General features: G+C 51.4%; 1 protein-coding gene across 1 annotated transcript; it reads right to left on the bottom strand.

The window, feature by feature from the left end:
* Positions 1 to 5,179: 5,179 nt before the first annotated feature.
* LOC136620498 (lactoylglutathione lyase-like) lies at positions 5,180 to 10,785 on the bottom strand. The gene is made up of 6 exons (XM_066595300.1): positions 10,633 to 10,785; positions 7,989 to 8,071; positions 7,419 to 7,559; positions 6,932 to 6,996; positions 6,552 to 6,641; positions 5,180 to 5,628 (listed from the first exon to the last, which is right to left on the bottom strand). Exons 1-6 carry the CDS (start codon positions 10,711 to 10,713, stop codon positions 5,540 to 5,542), a joined length of 549 nt encoding a protein of 182 aa, XP_066451397.1. The 5' UTR covers positions 10,714 to 10,785; the 3' UTR covers positions 5,180 to 5,539.
* Positions 10,786 to 14,125: the final 3,340 nt, after the last annotated feature.

Genomic DNA, 14,125 nt, shown 5'->3' on the forward strand with positions numbered 1-14,125 from the left:
CGAGCGCGATATGGGGTCGTGCATCGCTCTCCTACCAGGTGAAATCCCTGAGGATGAGAGGCATTTTGATGGCGAAATGGGGGATTTTCACGTGATTTTGACGCCCGTGTGAAGCCGGCCTGCGGCGGCGCCATCACCAGGGGCGAAATTTGACCTTGACGCACTGCAGCACGCAGCTGAATCTGCGTCTTTGTTTGCCGCGCGCAAATGAACATCCCTTGCGAGCGCAAAAAGTGTAGTAATACGCCATAAAATACGCACACAAAAGCACAGTACAGTCCGCAAATGCGCTGCACACGCAAAAACGTGTCCGCTGGTGTGAAGGGGCCTGAATGCAGGTTTTTTTCGTGGAATTACCAATAGAATTAAAGGGGATTTCCACGAACGTACTATTGATGACCCATCCTGCCCGCTGCCAGCGCTGACAGGGGTTGGAGTGGAAGCCACAGTGCCGACCCATGTAGTGGCTGCTGCTTGTAACTGCAGGCTGGGTCGCACCCTCAGGCTGCGGACGCCGCGCCGCACTTTATTTTATTTAATGAACCTATTTTTGCGATTTGAATTGATGAAGTATTTCCAGCTGCTCGTAACGAGAACCACACACCGGGGGCCACACGGCGCGGAATAATCGCCGCGGACATTTATGTGACAGAATGTTTTTCCCGCGGGGCTTTAGTTTCGCGCCTGTTGAAATCGGCGCATCTTTACTTCAAAACCGCAAGATTAAATTCCACGGAGGAAAATCTGCAGCGGATCTACGAGCATCCTGAGAGCCCGGACTACCGGAGCCGGGGCTCCGCTACTAGAGGCTGCAGGTAGAAACTCCAAGAAACGCAACAAAATCCCCATTATCCGACAAAATCTGCGTAATTATTCCCCCGTGTGACACCCGTTAGGGGACTGACAGATTCTGCATCTGGGGAGGTTCTTCATGATGCACGAGAAGTTGCCTCATCATCTTCACCCGTCTCCCATCCAGCTTTACGCTTTTTTATGCTGTTGCAGGACCTGTGATGACGTCTCTGTCATTGCTGACATGCGTGTGTCACAGACACACAGCTCTGCTACATGCATGTCTCACACACGCACAACACACAGCTCTGCTACATGCATATCACACACACACCACATACAGCTCTGCATAAATGATTGCACATAAGTGCAAAAAAATTAATCAGCGCTGCTTACAGGAACTGTAATGGTCAAGAGAATCCACAAGAGAATAATAACAAAAAGGATTCTTTATTGGGACACACAGGTCCACCTAGGTATTCTCTTGTGGATTCTCTTGACCATTACAGTTCCTGTAAGCAGCGCTGATTAAGTTTTTTGCACTTATGTGCAATCATTTATGCTTTTTATCTATAGTGGGTCCTATCTGCAAATAGGACCCACCATATCAGCAGCTCTCCGGACCTAGCCCCCCTGGATTGGTGAAACGAGTTTTAATCCTTGCCGCAGTACATATATACAGGAGTATATATATATTATTACAGGCTTACTTGGATATGGAGGTGATAGTGGGGTTCTTACAGACCTCACTAGTCACCGTTTAAGTTATATTGATTTTACAATTTACCTGCTCTCATTGTGTATTGGATTCCGTCTGGAGCTCCCTCCTAATACTTTACATACAGCTCTGCTACATGTGTGTGTCACATACACCACTCATAGCTCTGCTACATACGCGTCACACACACCATTCACAGCTCTGCTACATGCACTTATCACACACACACCACACACAGCTCTGCTACATGCATCACACACACACCACATACAGCTCTGCTACATGCGTGTGTCACACACACCACCCATAGCTCTGCTACATACGTGTCACACACACCACTCACAGCTCTGCTACATGCACTTATCACACACACACACCACACACAGCCCTGCTACATGCATATCACACACACCACATACAGCTCTGCTACATACGCATCACACACACCACTCACAGCTCTGCTACATGCACTTATCACACACACCACATACAGCTCTGCTACATGCACTTATCACACACACACACCACATACAGCTCTGCTACATGCGTGTGTCACACACACCACCCATAGCTCTGCTACATACGCCTCACACACACCACTCACAGCTCTGCTACATGCACTTATCACACACACACCACTCACAGCTCTGCTACATGCACTTATCACCCACACCACTGCTACATGCACTTATCACACACACCACACACAGCTCTGCTACATGCACTTATCACACACACCACCCACAGCTCTGCTACATGCACTTATCACACACACCACCCACAGCTCTGCTACATGCACTTATCACACACACACACCACACACAGCTCTGCTACATGCACTTATCACACACACCACCCACAGCTCTGCTACATGCGTGTGTCACACAAACACCACACACAGCTCTGCTACATACATTCTTCATCTGCCTCTGCTGGTTTAGAACCTGTGATGCAGTCACTGTCATGTGATCAGGGGTGGAGCATGTAACTCACTCACAGACAGGTGGCTGTTAGCACTTTGACAATGATCCCCTGCTAGAAGTGAGCGCTGTGATGGTGCAAAAGACATCAGGGGAGATTTATGAAGCCGTATTTGTTATCCATAGCAACCAATCACAGCACAGCTGTCATTCTCATAGGGGGTCTTGAAAAATGAAAGCTGCTCTATGATTGGTTGCTATGGGTAACTGAGGCAGTTTTAAGGCTCCTTCACACCAGCTGGTTTCCACACGCCTTAAAAAAAAAAAAAATCACAAAAAAGGAGGTCTAATTGAAAACTCACATGCCGCTCAGTGCAACCATTGAGAACGGGGCCCCCGGGGCCACCATACAGGACCACCCTACCACATGCTGCTTGGTTTCTTTGACTCGGACTATAGCCACCCCTCATGTGAAGAGAACCTTTGGGGCAGACTTATCCAAACAGTCTTTGTTGCCCCTAGCAACCAATCAGAGCGCAGCTTTCATTTCACCACAGCAGTTTAACCCCTTAGTGACTGAGCCCGTTAGCACCTTAATAACCAATTTATTTTTCAGTTTTTTTCAGCATCGTATTCCAGGAGCCACAACGTAATGTTTCCGTCGCCAACGCCGTACGCCGGCTCATTATTTTTGCAGGACACGTTGTATTTTCCAATTCCATCTTTTTGGCGTGCGTGTAACTTTTATAAGAAAAAACTTTGGGGGAAAAAAGGAATTACGCCGTTTGTTTTTTGGACTTCATTTTTACGGCGTCCAGTGCGCAAAATAATAAGTGACGTGATAACTTTCTTGGGGTCGGGGCGATTTCGGCGATAACAGGCAGTTTGCTATTTTTGTACACAAAAATAATTCCAAGACCGCGAACATTTCCCTTTTTTTGGTCTGCGGGGCAGTGGGTTTTTCGTTTGTTTTTGTTGCCCCACTTGGTGGTCATGTGATGCTTTGATCACTTTCTATTCCATTTTTTCGTAAGGCGAAAAAGGCAAAATTAACTATTTTTGCCACGTTTTTTGTATTTTTTTTTCATGACTTGCACTGCGCGGGTTAAATAACCTCCTAACTTTTTCTGAACGCAGCAACACCACATTTGTGATTAATAAGTGTATATTGGACCGTCCTCGCACAGAGTGAATAAGACCCTACTGATGGAAGTCTCAGCCTGTAACTGCTGACCGATCTGGACATCCAATGGGGCACAGTGTCAGATTATGGTGACTGATAGATTTCTAGGGTTTACTCGAGGATTGCCGGAGGGCTTAGCCGCCGAGATGCAGGGTCTTCCTTTTCAGGGCGGTTGCTCTGCTTGCAGACAGGCAGATCATCAGTAGTAATCAGCAGGGATCCTGAGTGACCAAGTACTGTGGGGCAGCCGATCCCAGATCACACAGCTCCGTCCACATGGCAGTGTCTGGGTTGGTACATTGCACGGCTAACATCGAGATTTGAAAACAGCTTAATTTTACATCAAAATCTGCATGTAGGGCATGGTCACACGTAGCAGGAAGTTCACACCAACACCCGCACCGTTGGCGTAGATTGTGATGCTCTACTCGGACGCCTCTGCCCTGTGCCGCTCACTGCACTGGCTGCTCGTTAAATACAGAATTCAATTTAAACTTACTACCTTCATCCACAAAGCCCTCCACAGTGCAGTGCAGCGCCGCGCCGCGCCGCCCCCCCCCCCCCCCCCCCCCCCCCCCCCCCCATATCGCCTCCCTCATCTCAATCCATCAACCAGCCTGGGCTCTCCGCTCTGCTAATGAAACCAGACTGAGCGCCCCTTTAATTCGAACTTCTCATTCCCGCCTCCAAGACTTCTCCAGAGCAGCACCGGTCCTCTGGAACGCACTACCAAAGGCTACCCGAGCAATCCAGGACTCGCAGAACTTCAGGCGTGCTCTGAAAACGCACCTCTTCAGGGAGGCATACCGAATTCCCTAAAAAAAAAACCTCTGTACTCCACCTGATAACATGCTCCCTGACCTACTGACTGCAATCCCTGCTAGTCATCATAAACCGATCCTGCAGTCACACCGTTTCTGCCATCACATGGCTAAATGTCTGACCATTGTCTGCATATAGCATCCCTCACTCTCCACCTCACCATACCTGCACATCTCCAGCCCCTTTACCTTCTGTATCACCCCACTATTCGTAGTATGTAAGCTTGTTGGAGCAGGACCCTCACCCCTATTGTCTCCATCAGAAAAAGAAACGCTGTTTTATTTTTTTGTGTCCCTCAGCCTGCATCACCCTTCAAAGTGCTAACGACCACTTGTCCATGAGTGCATTCCATTCTCCGCCCCTGATCACATGACAGTGACATCATTGCCGCATAAAACTTGCTGAGGCTGACAAGACCTGTGATGTCACCAGGTTGGCTCCGCCCTTCTGAGCACCACCAAAGGTCAGCTGTTGCCAGTTCTGCACAACCTGACCCATCAGGGCACCCAGTCGTTGCCCGGGGGCACAGCGCTCTTGCATCTGACAGTGTGAAATATACGGAGAGGCGGCAAGTACTTACCTGTAGGCCGAAATCAGCTGCAGACAATCTGCAACACTTCTGCAATGTGTGAATGTACCCCAAGGGGGCGCTTTTACCCTCAGCAGCCTCTCTTACCTATACCCCCAGCCTCCATCACACGTCCCAACAGGACACTTGTACGAAATAACACAGACAACGCCCAGCGGACGCTCTCAGCCAGAGCTGACAGTTTATTGGAAGGTAACAACTGAACACTTGGATGGTACGAGCGCGGCGGGGGTGTTGGCGTTCTCCACGGACGCGCTCCCGGTAAGGCACTAAATCTAGAATAACACTGATTTACAGGGCGGCTCTAGAGCAGGTCATTGGGCGAGAGGGAGGTCACATGACCATGTCACTAGAACAGACACGATCATGTGACCCATCTAAAGATGGCAGTGATGTAGTGCGATGCTCTGCAGGGACAGCACCGCTCAGCCATCTCTACAGTAACAGCACTACATAGAAAGTTCCAGATGACAGTCAGGCAGCGCCAGCGTCCAGCCCGAAGCCACCGCGGAGCGTCACACGATGCACACCATGTTGTTGGGGCTGAGGATCTCAATCCAGTAGCCGTCGGGGTCTTGTACGAACGCCAAGCCTTTCATTTTACCTGTAAGACAAGATGGCAGATATCAGGTACTGCGGTGTGAATAGAGACCACGCTCATACTCCAGTCACACCCAAAGCTGCACCAAGGACATTACTACGAAGCGGAAAGAAGCTGCAGACGTGTCAGCGCGGCTCAGGTGGGTTGTGGGTCCTTCTCTTACCTTTGTCTACTCTGGGGACATTCGCACACGGCGCAAATGCTGCAAAATCAGCAAACACGGAGTGGAAACCCAGGCCTCGCTGCAGATTGCGCGTATCCACAGCCCACTCCAGTAGATACAGTGCTTCACAGCCTCTAGAGAGCGCCACTGGCCAGGTGATGTGCAAGTGACATCACCCAACCAGCAGCGCTCTCTAGAGGAGACGGGGGTGCACTGAAAGAAAGTCTAAAGCTGCAGCGATGACATTTTCTGATGCTGATTTTTGCATAATTTGCGCTATTTGTGAACGTACCCCAAAAAAAGTACAGCAAGTCATGTGACAAAGCCACGCCCCCCAGGTGCGAACCCAAACATGCTTTCTGCTTGTGTCTGCTGCACTGCATTGTGGGAGATGACAGTCCACCTCTGCGGTATCAGCACGGTGGCTGCAGCTCTGGATGTGACTGGAGTGTAAAGAGCAGTAGAAGATTACAAAGCTCCTCCACAGACATGGATGAGGAGTTCAGCCTCTTATGGCCCTTGGGCTCAAGAACGGCGCGCTTCTACTCTGCCCGAGCCGGTGACATCATCACCTCGTTCGCTCAGCCCGCTATGGAGTCGTGAACGTCTCAGATGTAACGAGCCGTGAACGGGCTAACGAGGATTTACACACCGGCTGATACCGAGAGAAGCGAACGATTCTCATTCGCCGTTGACTCGCGTTTAAACTGAGCGATCGCTCACTTCTGTTCTGGAACGTTCCGCCTAAACGCACTTCACTCACCATCATCCGGTTTCTTCACAAAGGCGACTCCGAGCTCCTCAAACCGTTTGCAAGCAGCGTAGACGTCCGGGACCGCGATGCCGATGTGACCTTAAAGAGGGAGGAGTAAAGATCAAGGATTTAAAGGGACAGTCACCCTATAATAAGCAGCTTATAACGGTGCTGAGTGTCTGATATCAGTGGAGGTGATATCAATACTGGAGCGTTCCAGGGGATTGCTACGTTCAACCTCAGGGATCACCTATGCTATGATCTATTGTCCTCTGCTATCAGCCATCCCTCTGTAATACAGCTGAATATGGTCCGCTTCTCCCTGGCCTTAAATGGTTGATAACAGGGGACAATAGACTCATTCCCTCTGCAGGTCTCCAATGACTTACCAAACCCTCGCGGATCCGTGTTCCCGTTGTGATACGGCTTCTCGTCATTTTCGGTCCCCCAGTTGCTGCAGGAAATAAGACACATAGGAGTCACCGTGCGTCAGAGGGCGGCGGCGCTACTCTGCCGCGGTGACCGCTTCCACAGCGACTAGCCCATTATGGTGCATTCCATGCCACATGATCAGCGGCGCTACTGCTACCCCTCTCACTATGCCATCAGGAGCAGGTCTCCCTCTAGTGGTAACAGGATGACACCTCAAAGTCACCGATCACAGCCGTGCACTAAAGGAGCAGAGCTGCGGTGTAAAGCATGAGGAAGGCGCAACAGCTCGTTTCACTGGTGAGAAAAGTCTATTTGAGTTCTTCAATAGACAGCACAGCTGAGCTGGAGTCACCGATCAGTGTACTAAAGGAGCAGAGCTGCAGTGTAGAGCATGGAGCACAGCACCAAAAAGCAGAAAAAACCCCAAGGAGAATCAAACCCTACTGTGTGAGCTCCAGTGTTGCTTTGCGCGAGAAGGTCCAGGCCGTCCGCTCCCGCAGGTTCTCGGGGATGTCCTTCTTGTCCTCGTAGCCCATGAAATACAGGGAGAACTTCATAGAGGGGAAGTCCAACTTCTGGAGGAGACTGAGGAGAAAGAGACACCTTAGAGAAGGCTCCGCCCTCCAATTAAAGGGCCAGCACACCAATAACTGTCAGATTATATTGACTCTGGGGCGTTCGAAGCGCAGCAGCCGATATCAGTCACGTGACTCTGGGGCGTTCTAAGCGCAGCAGCCGATATCAGTCACGTGACTCTGGGGCGTTCTAAGCGCAGCAGCCGATATCAGTCACGTGACTCTGGGGCGTTATGCTTCATGTTTGTTTTTCTGGTAAGTTAAGCAGAATCCGCATCGCGGGTTTGAAGGAGGGGCGAGCTCATTTACATAAATATGGGCATTTAATATTCATGAGGAGGCGTGTCTTCATGCACACAGGACCCGGTTTACGTTCATGGGGCCCGCAGAGCGATGGGTTGCAGGGTTCTCTGACTACTCAGCGATCGGTCGGACTTACGTCATGCCGAGGCACTTGGTGTAGAAGGGCAGCGACTTCTGGGGGTCTTTGATGCGGAGCATCGTCTGCTGCATCATGAAGTCCTGCAAGGGAAGAACACAGAAGAGTCGGCCAATCAGACGCTGAACCAGCGAGGAATGTGCGCCGCTCGCCACAAACAGGCAGAACTGGGAGAACGGGAGGAACACGGCAGCCGGACAGCAGCCCCCGGGGGTCGTCCTCCTGTTCTCACCCCACCACCCCCCGGGGCCGTCGTCTGACTATCACGTTCTTCCAGTTCTGCTGGTGGCGGGGCAGAACAGGAGGGGCTCTGGAGGTGACAGAAGTATCACTGGGGGCCCCGCAACCTACATCCCAGAAAGAAGTTCCACTGGGGCTGGAGAGTTAGGGGGGACGACCAGGAGATCTACTGGGGCTGGAGGTTTAAAGGGGGGGGGAGCAGGAGATCTACTGGGGCTGGAGGTTTAAAGGGGGGGGGGGGGAGACCAGGAGATCTACTGGGGCTGGAGGTTTAAAGGGGGGGGGACCAGGAGATCTACTGGGGCTGGAGGTTTAAAGGGGGGGAGACCAGGAGATCTACTGGGGCTGGAGGTTTAAAGGGGGGGAGACCAGGAGATCTACTGGGGCTGGAGGTTTAAAGGGGGGGAGACCAGGAGATCTACTGGGGCTGGAGGTTTAAAGGGGGGGAGACCAGGAGATCTACTGGGGCTGGAGGTTTAAAGGGGGGGAGACCAGGAGATCTACTGGGGCTGGAGGTTTAAAGGGGGGGAGACCAGGAGATCTACTGGGGCTGGAGGTTTAAAGGGGGGGAGACCAGGAGATCTACTGGGGCTGGAGGTTTAAAGGGGGGGAGACCAGGAGATCTACTGGGGCTGGAGGTTTAAAGGGGGGGAGACCAGGAGATCTACTGGGGCTGGAGGTTTAAAGGGGGGGGAGACCAGGAGATCTACTGGGGCTGGAGGTTTAAAGGGGGGGGGGGAGACCAGGAGATCTACTGGGGCTGGAGGTTTAAAGGGGGGGGAGACCAGGAGATCTACTGGGGCTGGAGGTTTAAAGGGGGGGGAGACCAGGAGATCTACTGGGGCTGGAGGTTTAAAGGGGGGGGGGGGGAGACCAGGAGATCTACTGGGGCTGGAGGTTTAAGGGGGGGGGGGGGGAGACCAGGAGATCTACTGGGGCTGGAGGTTTAAGGGGGGGGGGGGGGAGACCAGGAGATCTACTGGGGCTGGAGGTTTAAAGGGGGGGGGGGGGAGACCAGGAGATCTACTGGGGCTGGAGGTTTAAAGGGGGGGGGGGGAGACCAGGAGATCTACTGGGGCTGGAGGTTTAAAGGGGGGGGGGAGACCAGGAGATCTACTGGGGCTGGAGGTTTAAAGGGGGGGGGGAGACCAGGAGATCTACTGGGGCTGGAGGTTTAAAGGGGGGGGGGGAGACCAGGAGATCTACTGGGGCTGGAGGTTTAAAGGGGGGGGGGGGGAGACCAGGAGATCTACTGGGGCTGGAGGTTTAAAGGGGGGAGACCAGGAGATCTACTGGGGCTGGAGGTTTAAAGGGGGGAGACCAGGAGATCTACTGGGGCTGGAGGTTTAAAGGGGGGAGACCAGGAGATCTACTGGGGCTGGAGGTTTAAAGGGGGGAGACCAGGAGATCTACTGGGGCTGGAGGTTTAAAGGGGGGAGACCAGGAGATCTACTGGGGCTGGAGGTTTAAAGGGGGGAGACCAGGAGATCTACTGGGGCTGGAGGTTTAAAGGGGGGAGACCAGGAGATCTACTGGGGCTGGAGGTTTAAAGGGGGGGGGGGACCAGGAGATCTACTGGGGCTGGAGGTTTAAAGGGGGGGGGGGACCAGGAGATCTACTGGGGCTGGAGGTTTAAAGGGGGGGGGGGACCAGGAGATCTACTGGGGCTGGAGGTTTAAAGGGGGGGGGACCAGGAGATCTACTGGGGCTGGAGGTTTAAAGGGGGGGGGACCAGGAGATCTACTGGGGCTGGAGGTTTAAAGGGGGGGGACCAGGAGATCTACTGGGGCTGGAGGTTTAAAGGGGGGGGGGACCAGGAGATCTACTGGGGCTGGAGGTTTAAAGGGGGGGGGGACCAGGAGATCTACTGGGGCTGGAGGTTTAAAGGGGGGGGGGGACCAGGAGATCTACTGGGGCTGGAGGTTTAAAGGGGGGGGGGGACCAGGAGATCTACTGGGGCTGGAGGTTTAAAGGGGGGGGGGACCAGGAGATCTACTGGGGCTGGAGGTTTAAAGGGGGGGGACCAGGAGATCTACTGGGGCTGGAGGTTTAAAGGGGGGGGGACCAGGAGATCTACTGGGGCTGGAGGTTTAAAGGGGGGGGGACCAGGAGATCTACTGGGGCTGGAGGTTTAAGGGGGGGGGGGGACCAGGAGATCTACTGGGGCTGGAGGTTTAAGGGGGGGGGGGACCAGGAGATCTACTGGGACTGGAAGGGGGGCGGGGAGATCTACTGGGACTGGAAGGGGGGGGGGACCAGGAGATCTACTGGGACTGGAAGGGGGACCAGGAGATCTACTGGAACTGGAGGGGGGGGGGCAGTACAGCTATGAAGGTAGAAGAGGGAGGTGGCAGCGCCGTTATGGTGACCGGGGCCCCGGGTGACGCAGCTCCCCGCGCGGTACCTTGGTGGCCGGCTCCGGGTCACTACACGCCGCGTACGCCGCCTCATTGCTGAGTCCCTGCAGCTCCGGAGTCTCCGCCATGTCTCCCAGCGCCCGTGACCACAGCCCGCCGATGTCACCGAGGTTACCCCGCCCACACCGCCACTACAACCAATCAACTCTCAGCAGGGCGGAGCACCTGTCATCTGCGCTGTAGATGTCCTTTACAGAGTATATAAGCCCCGCCCATCCGCCTCTCCTCGCTCTGATTGGTCCATAAGCTGTGATTCATCAGAAAGGGGCCGTGCTCCGTGGATGTGAGGGCGGCTCTACCGTGTGTTATATGTATACTATGCAGTCTGATGATAATCAGCTATAATACATGAATGATGGATACGCGCCTTTAAATCCTCGGAACGCTTATCAGCCGCTTTTACTGCAGAGAAAAGACTGAAAAAAAGTTCTCCAAGTACCGAAAACACCGGAAAGAAAAGCTGTTCGGCTTCCGCTCTGTGCGTTATAGATAGAACAGTCTTACATCAGAATGCCGGTGAAGTCAGTAGAACGTGACCCCTCCCCCCACCGCCCGACACACAGAAAACCTTTAAACCAGAGATCATAATGAATAGATCCGCATGTGGAGTCACATGACCAGCGTGGGTTTAAAGGGCCGGCTAGGTGTCCTCCTTACCTTCGGACTCACTTTTCACCACTGCTAGTGATGTTTCAGCGTTCATCTGCCTATGGTCCGTTTACACGGGCCGATGATCATGTGATTAATCACTATATTAAGTGAATACGAATGAACGTCGTATGATGTGACCGCGTCCAGCGAGCAAACGATGAATGAGAATTCGCTCGTTTGTCGTTGATCGCATCTTTTATGTTGGCGTAAACCGATAAGCAAACTCGGAAACGAATGTAAGTGCGCGATTATCCTTATACAGAGGGTGCAATCCGATAGGAAATGACCCCCAAGTAACCTCACTTAACCCTTCAACACCCAAGAATGTGTAACGCTGCCACACAATGGCGTAGTGGAAGTCAGCAGGGGTCACATAGGAGGTGCGTATGGACCGCGTGTCACATTATCACATACAAGGGGATGTTGGGAGCATTATTTCTAAAAGGGGACATTATTTTGAAAAGGTGGTATTAGTGACAAAAGGGGCGGTATTACTGGGATGAGGCATAAGGGGGTATTATAACTGAGTGGGGGCATAAGGCTTTATTGTTAAGTGGGGGTATTTTTACTGAGTGAGGGTCACGATAAGCAGTGCTTACTGTGTGGGTCTAAGGGGGGCATAAAAATGGGGACGGTACTACTATGTGGGGTGCCACAGGAGGCACTATTGTAATCTTGAGTACTATAGAGGGAGTAATCGTATAAAGGTGTAGATAACGTAGAGAGAGGGTGATGGAAAAGCGAGTAGCCAAAAATGTCCATGTGTCAAATTCCAAAGTTGTGGCCGGGAGAAGTTGTCATGGCGGTCTGGGCCGGATGGAGAAGAAAAGGGAAACTGAATAACTCCAGTCAGAGAGGACATCACTGCTGCTCATTAGATATAATGGTACTGTAATCACCTATATGGTCTACAAAACACCCTGTGTACAGCTGGTATCTGCCGCTATATGGTCTTTATATGCGCTGCTGCAGACTTACTGCCACGTCATGACACACTACAAAGGGGCTCAGGGAGACTCTGTCGCCCAAAGGCCCACGTAAACCTGGAGCCGGCCCTGTATGAAGCGTATAGCAACACAGTGAAAAGGCAATGGCAACTGTAGACTCACCGTTTAATGACAGGCAGAGGGTGATGGCAACCAGCGGATGAGGAAACAGATACTGGAGCTGAAGGTACTGCACCAGAGAAATCCTGTCCCTAATGCTAGAACTCCCTACATCTCTCCCTGACACTGACCCTAACACCAGACCCCACTGTCCCTAAGTAGTCCTCAGCTATAACAAAAAAGGGGGTGGACCAGTTCACCATCACACTGATCCAGTGCTGGTAAATTACAGTGAAGTGCAGGGAAGACGATCACCACTCCAGCAGCGGACACAAGAAATCCAAATCTGCTTTTGAACCAGAAAAACTTGGTTGTTACTTATAATAAAGTCCCAAAGTGCCGCTCCAGCGTTTATCAGCACGTAAATGCTGTAAAACAAGTAAATACACGTGTAACCCGGCTCTACGGTGTAAATCAGCTTAGCTGCAGGATAACTTACATGTTTCAAGCAGAACTACGTGATTTCCCAAAAAGTCAGAATCTTACTTCTTTTGCAGCGCGTCTGTTATGCAAATTTGCTACCTTGAGTCAAGGGGGCGGCGGCATTACAGCCTTGTGTAGTCAGGTTAAAGGGGATGCACAGGATTTTAAAATTGATAACTTATAGGTCATAAATAGTTAATTATTGGGGTCCGTCGCTTACGATCCCCACTAATCAGCTGTTTGTCCGGCCCGCTGACATTGCGGACAGAGCTGTAGTGCAGCAGCCTGGGTTGGTATTGCATTGAATTCTATGAGAGCTGAGGCTGAGCAGACTCCCACTGATCAGATATGTATGGCCTATCCTGACCTAGACTATTAATGTTTTTTAAAGGGCCAGTCTAGTAATTGTTTTTTTTTAATTCATTCATTATGTATCTATCCTCCAGTATGTATAAGTGGGTGAGTGCTACCTTGGTTAGTTATTTCTATCTGAATCTTACAGCCTCTTTTTCCTTAGATGGTCATGTGATCTTCATTCTGACCAGTTCAGATCTGCTTGGGGCTATGTGTTCATATTCTAATCAGCTTGTGTGCTGCTGTTTCATGAATCTACCATAGAAACTGCCTATAGGGCGATACAGACACTCCTATCAGTTACTGATGATGATTACACAGCTCCTGTCACACAGCTATAATAGAGGAGATCACAGCTCATCCTCCTGTCTGTATACTTGTGCTCTGTAGCTTATTTAGGTGAATATAGAAGGTAATGACAATGAACCTGCCTCCCTCTCCAGCAGGCAAGAATGGTATAACCCTAACTAATGCTGTGCTCATTCATCATGGAATAGATTGAAAGTAAAACAATCAAACTCTCAAGATGGTGTCTGATAAGCATCAGACAGGAGGCTGCACTGCATGGAAGTGGCTGCAATACGCAAAGGAGACCTCCAGAGTGTGGCAGGTAATCATGTGAAAGGCAGTGATGGAAACATGTGTTTTCTCCAGAGTCACCCTTAAAGGACGAATAACCCCTTTAATCTGTTGAGAGTGTCCACAGAGTCTCATGCCAAGCCTGCTGAGTAGCTAAAGAGACTGAGACTTGATTCCGCAAGAGCTGACATGCTGAGACGGTGTAAAGCTGGCATTGCCAAAGTACTGAAACTGCATAGCAACATTGTGAATCTGAGTGCCAAGTCAAAGGGACGCTGTCACCACCGAACACAATAAACTAAGGTGCTGCTCAGTGAGGACACAAGGTCTGAAAATCGGACTCTTTTCAGACTTCTGTATGTGTGCT

This window comes from Eleutherodactylus coqui, chromosome 3 (assembly GCF_035609145.1).
Source record: "Eleutherodactylus coqui strain aEleCoq1 chromosome 3, aEleCoq1.hap1, whole genome shotgun sequence".
NCBI classification, from domain to species: domain Eukaryota; kingdom Metazoa; phylum Chordata; class Amphibia; order Anura; family Eleutherodactylidae; genus Eleutherodactylus; species Eleutherodactylus coqui.

What these genes read in the sequence shown, in the direction of transcription:
- LOC136620498 (XM_066595300.1), bottom strand. Translation starts at nt 10,713, where the DNA reads ATGGCGGAGACTCCGGAGCTGCAGGGACTCAGCAATGAGGCGGCGTAC. An exon ending in ACCCGGAGCCGGCCACCAAG is followed by an intron (nt 8,072 to 10,632) that starts GTACCGCGCGGG and finishes CTTCCCTTGCAG; the next exon opens with GACTTCATGATGCAGCAGAC. An exon ending in ACCAAGTGCCTCGGCATGAC is followed by an intron (nt 7,560 to 7,988) that starts GTAAGTCCGACC and finishes CTTTCTCCTCAG; the next exon opens with TCTCCTCCAGAAGTTGGACT.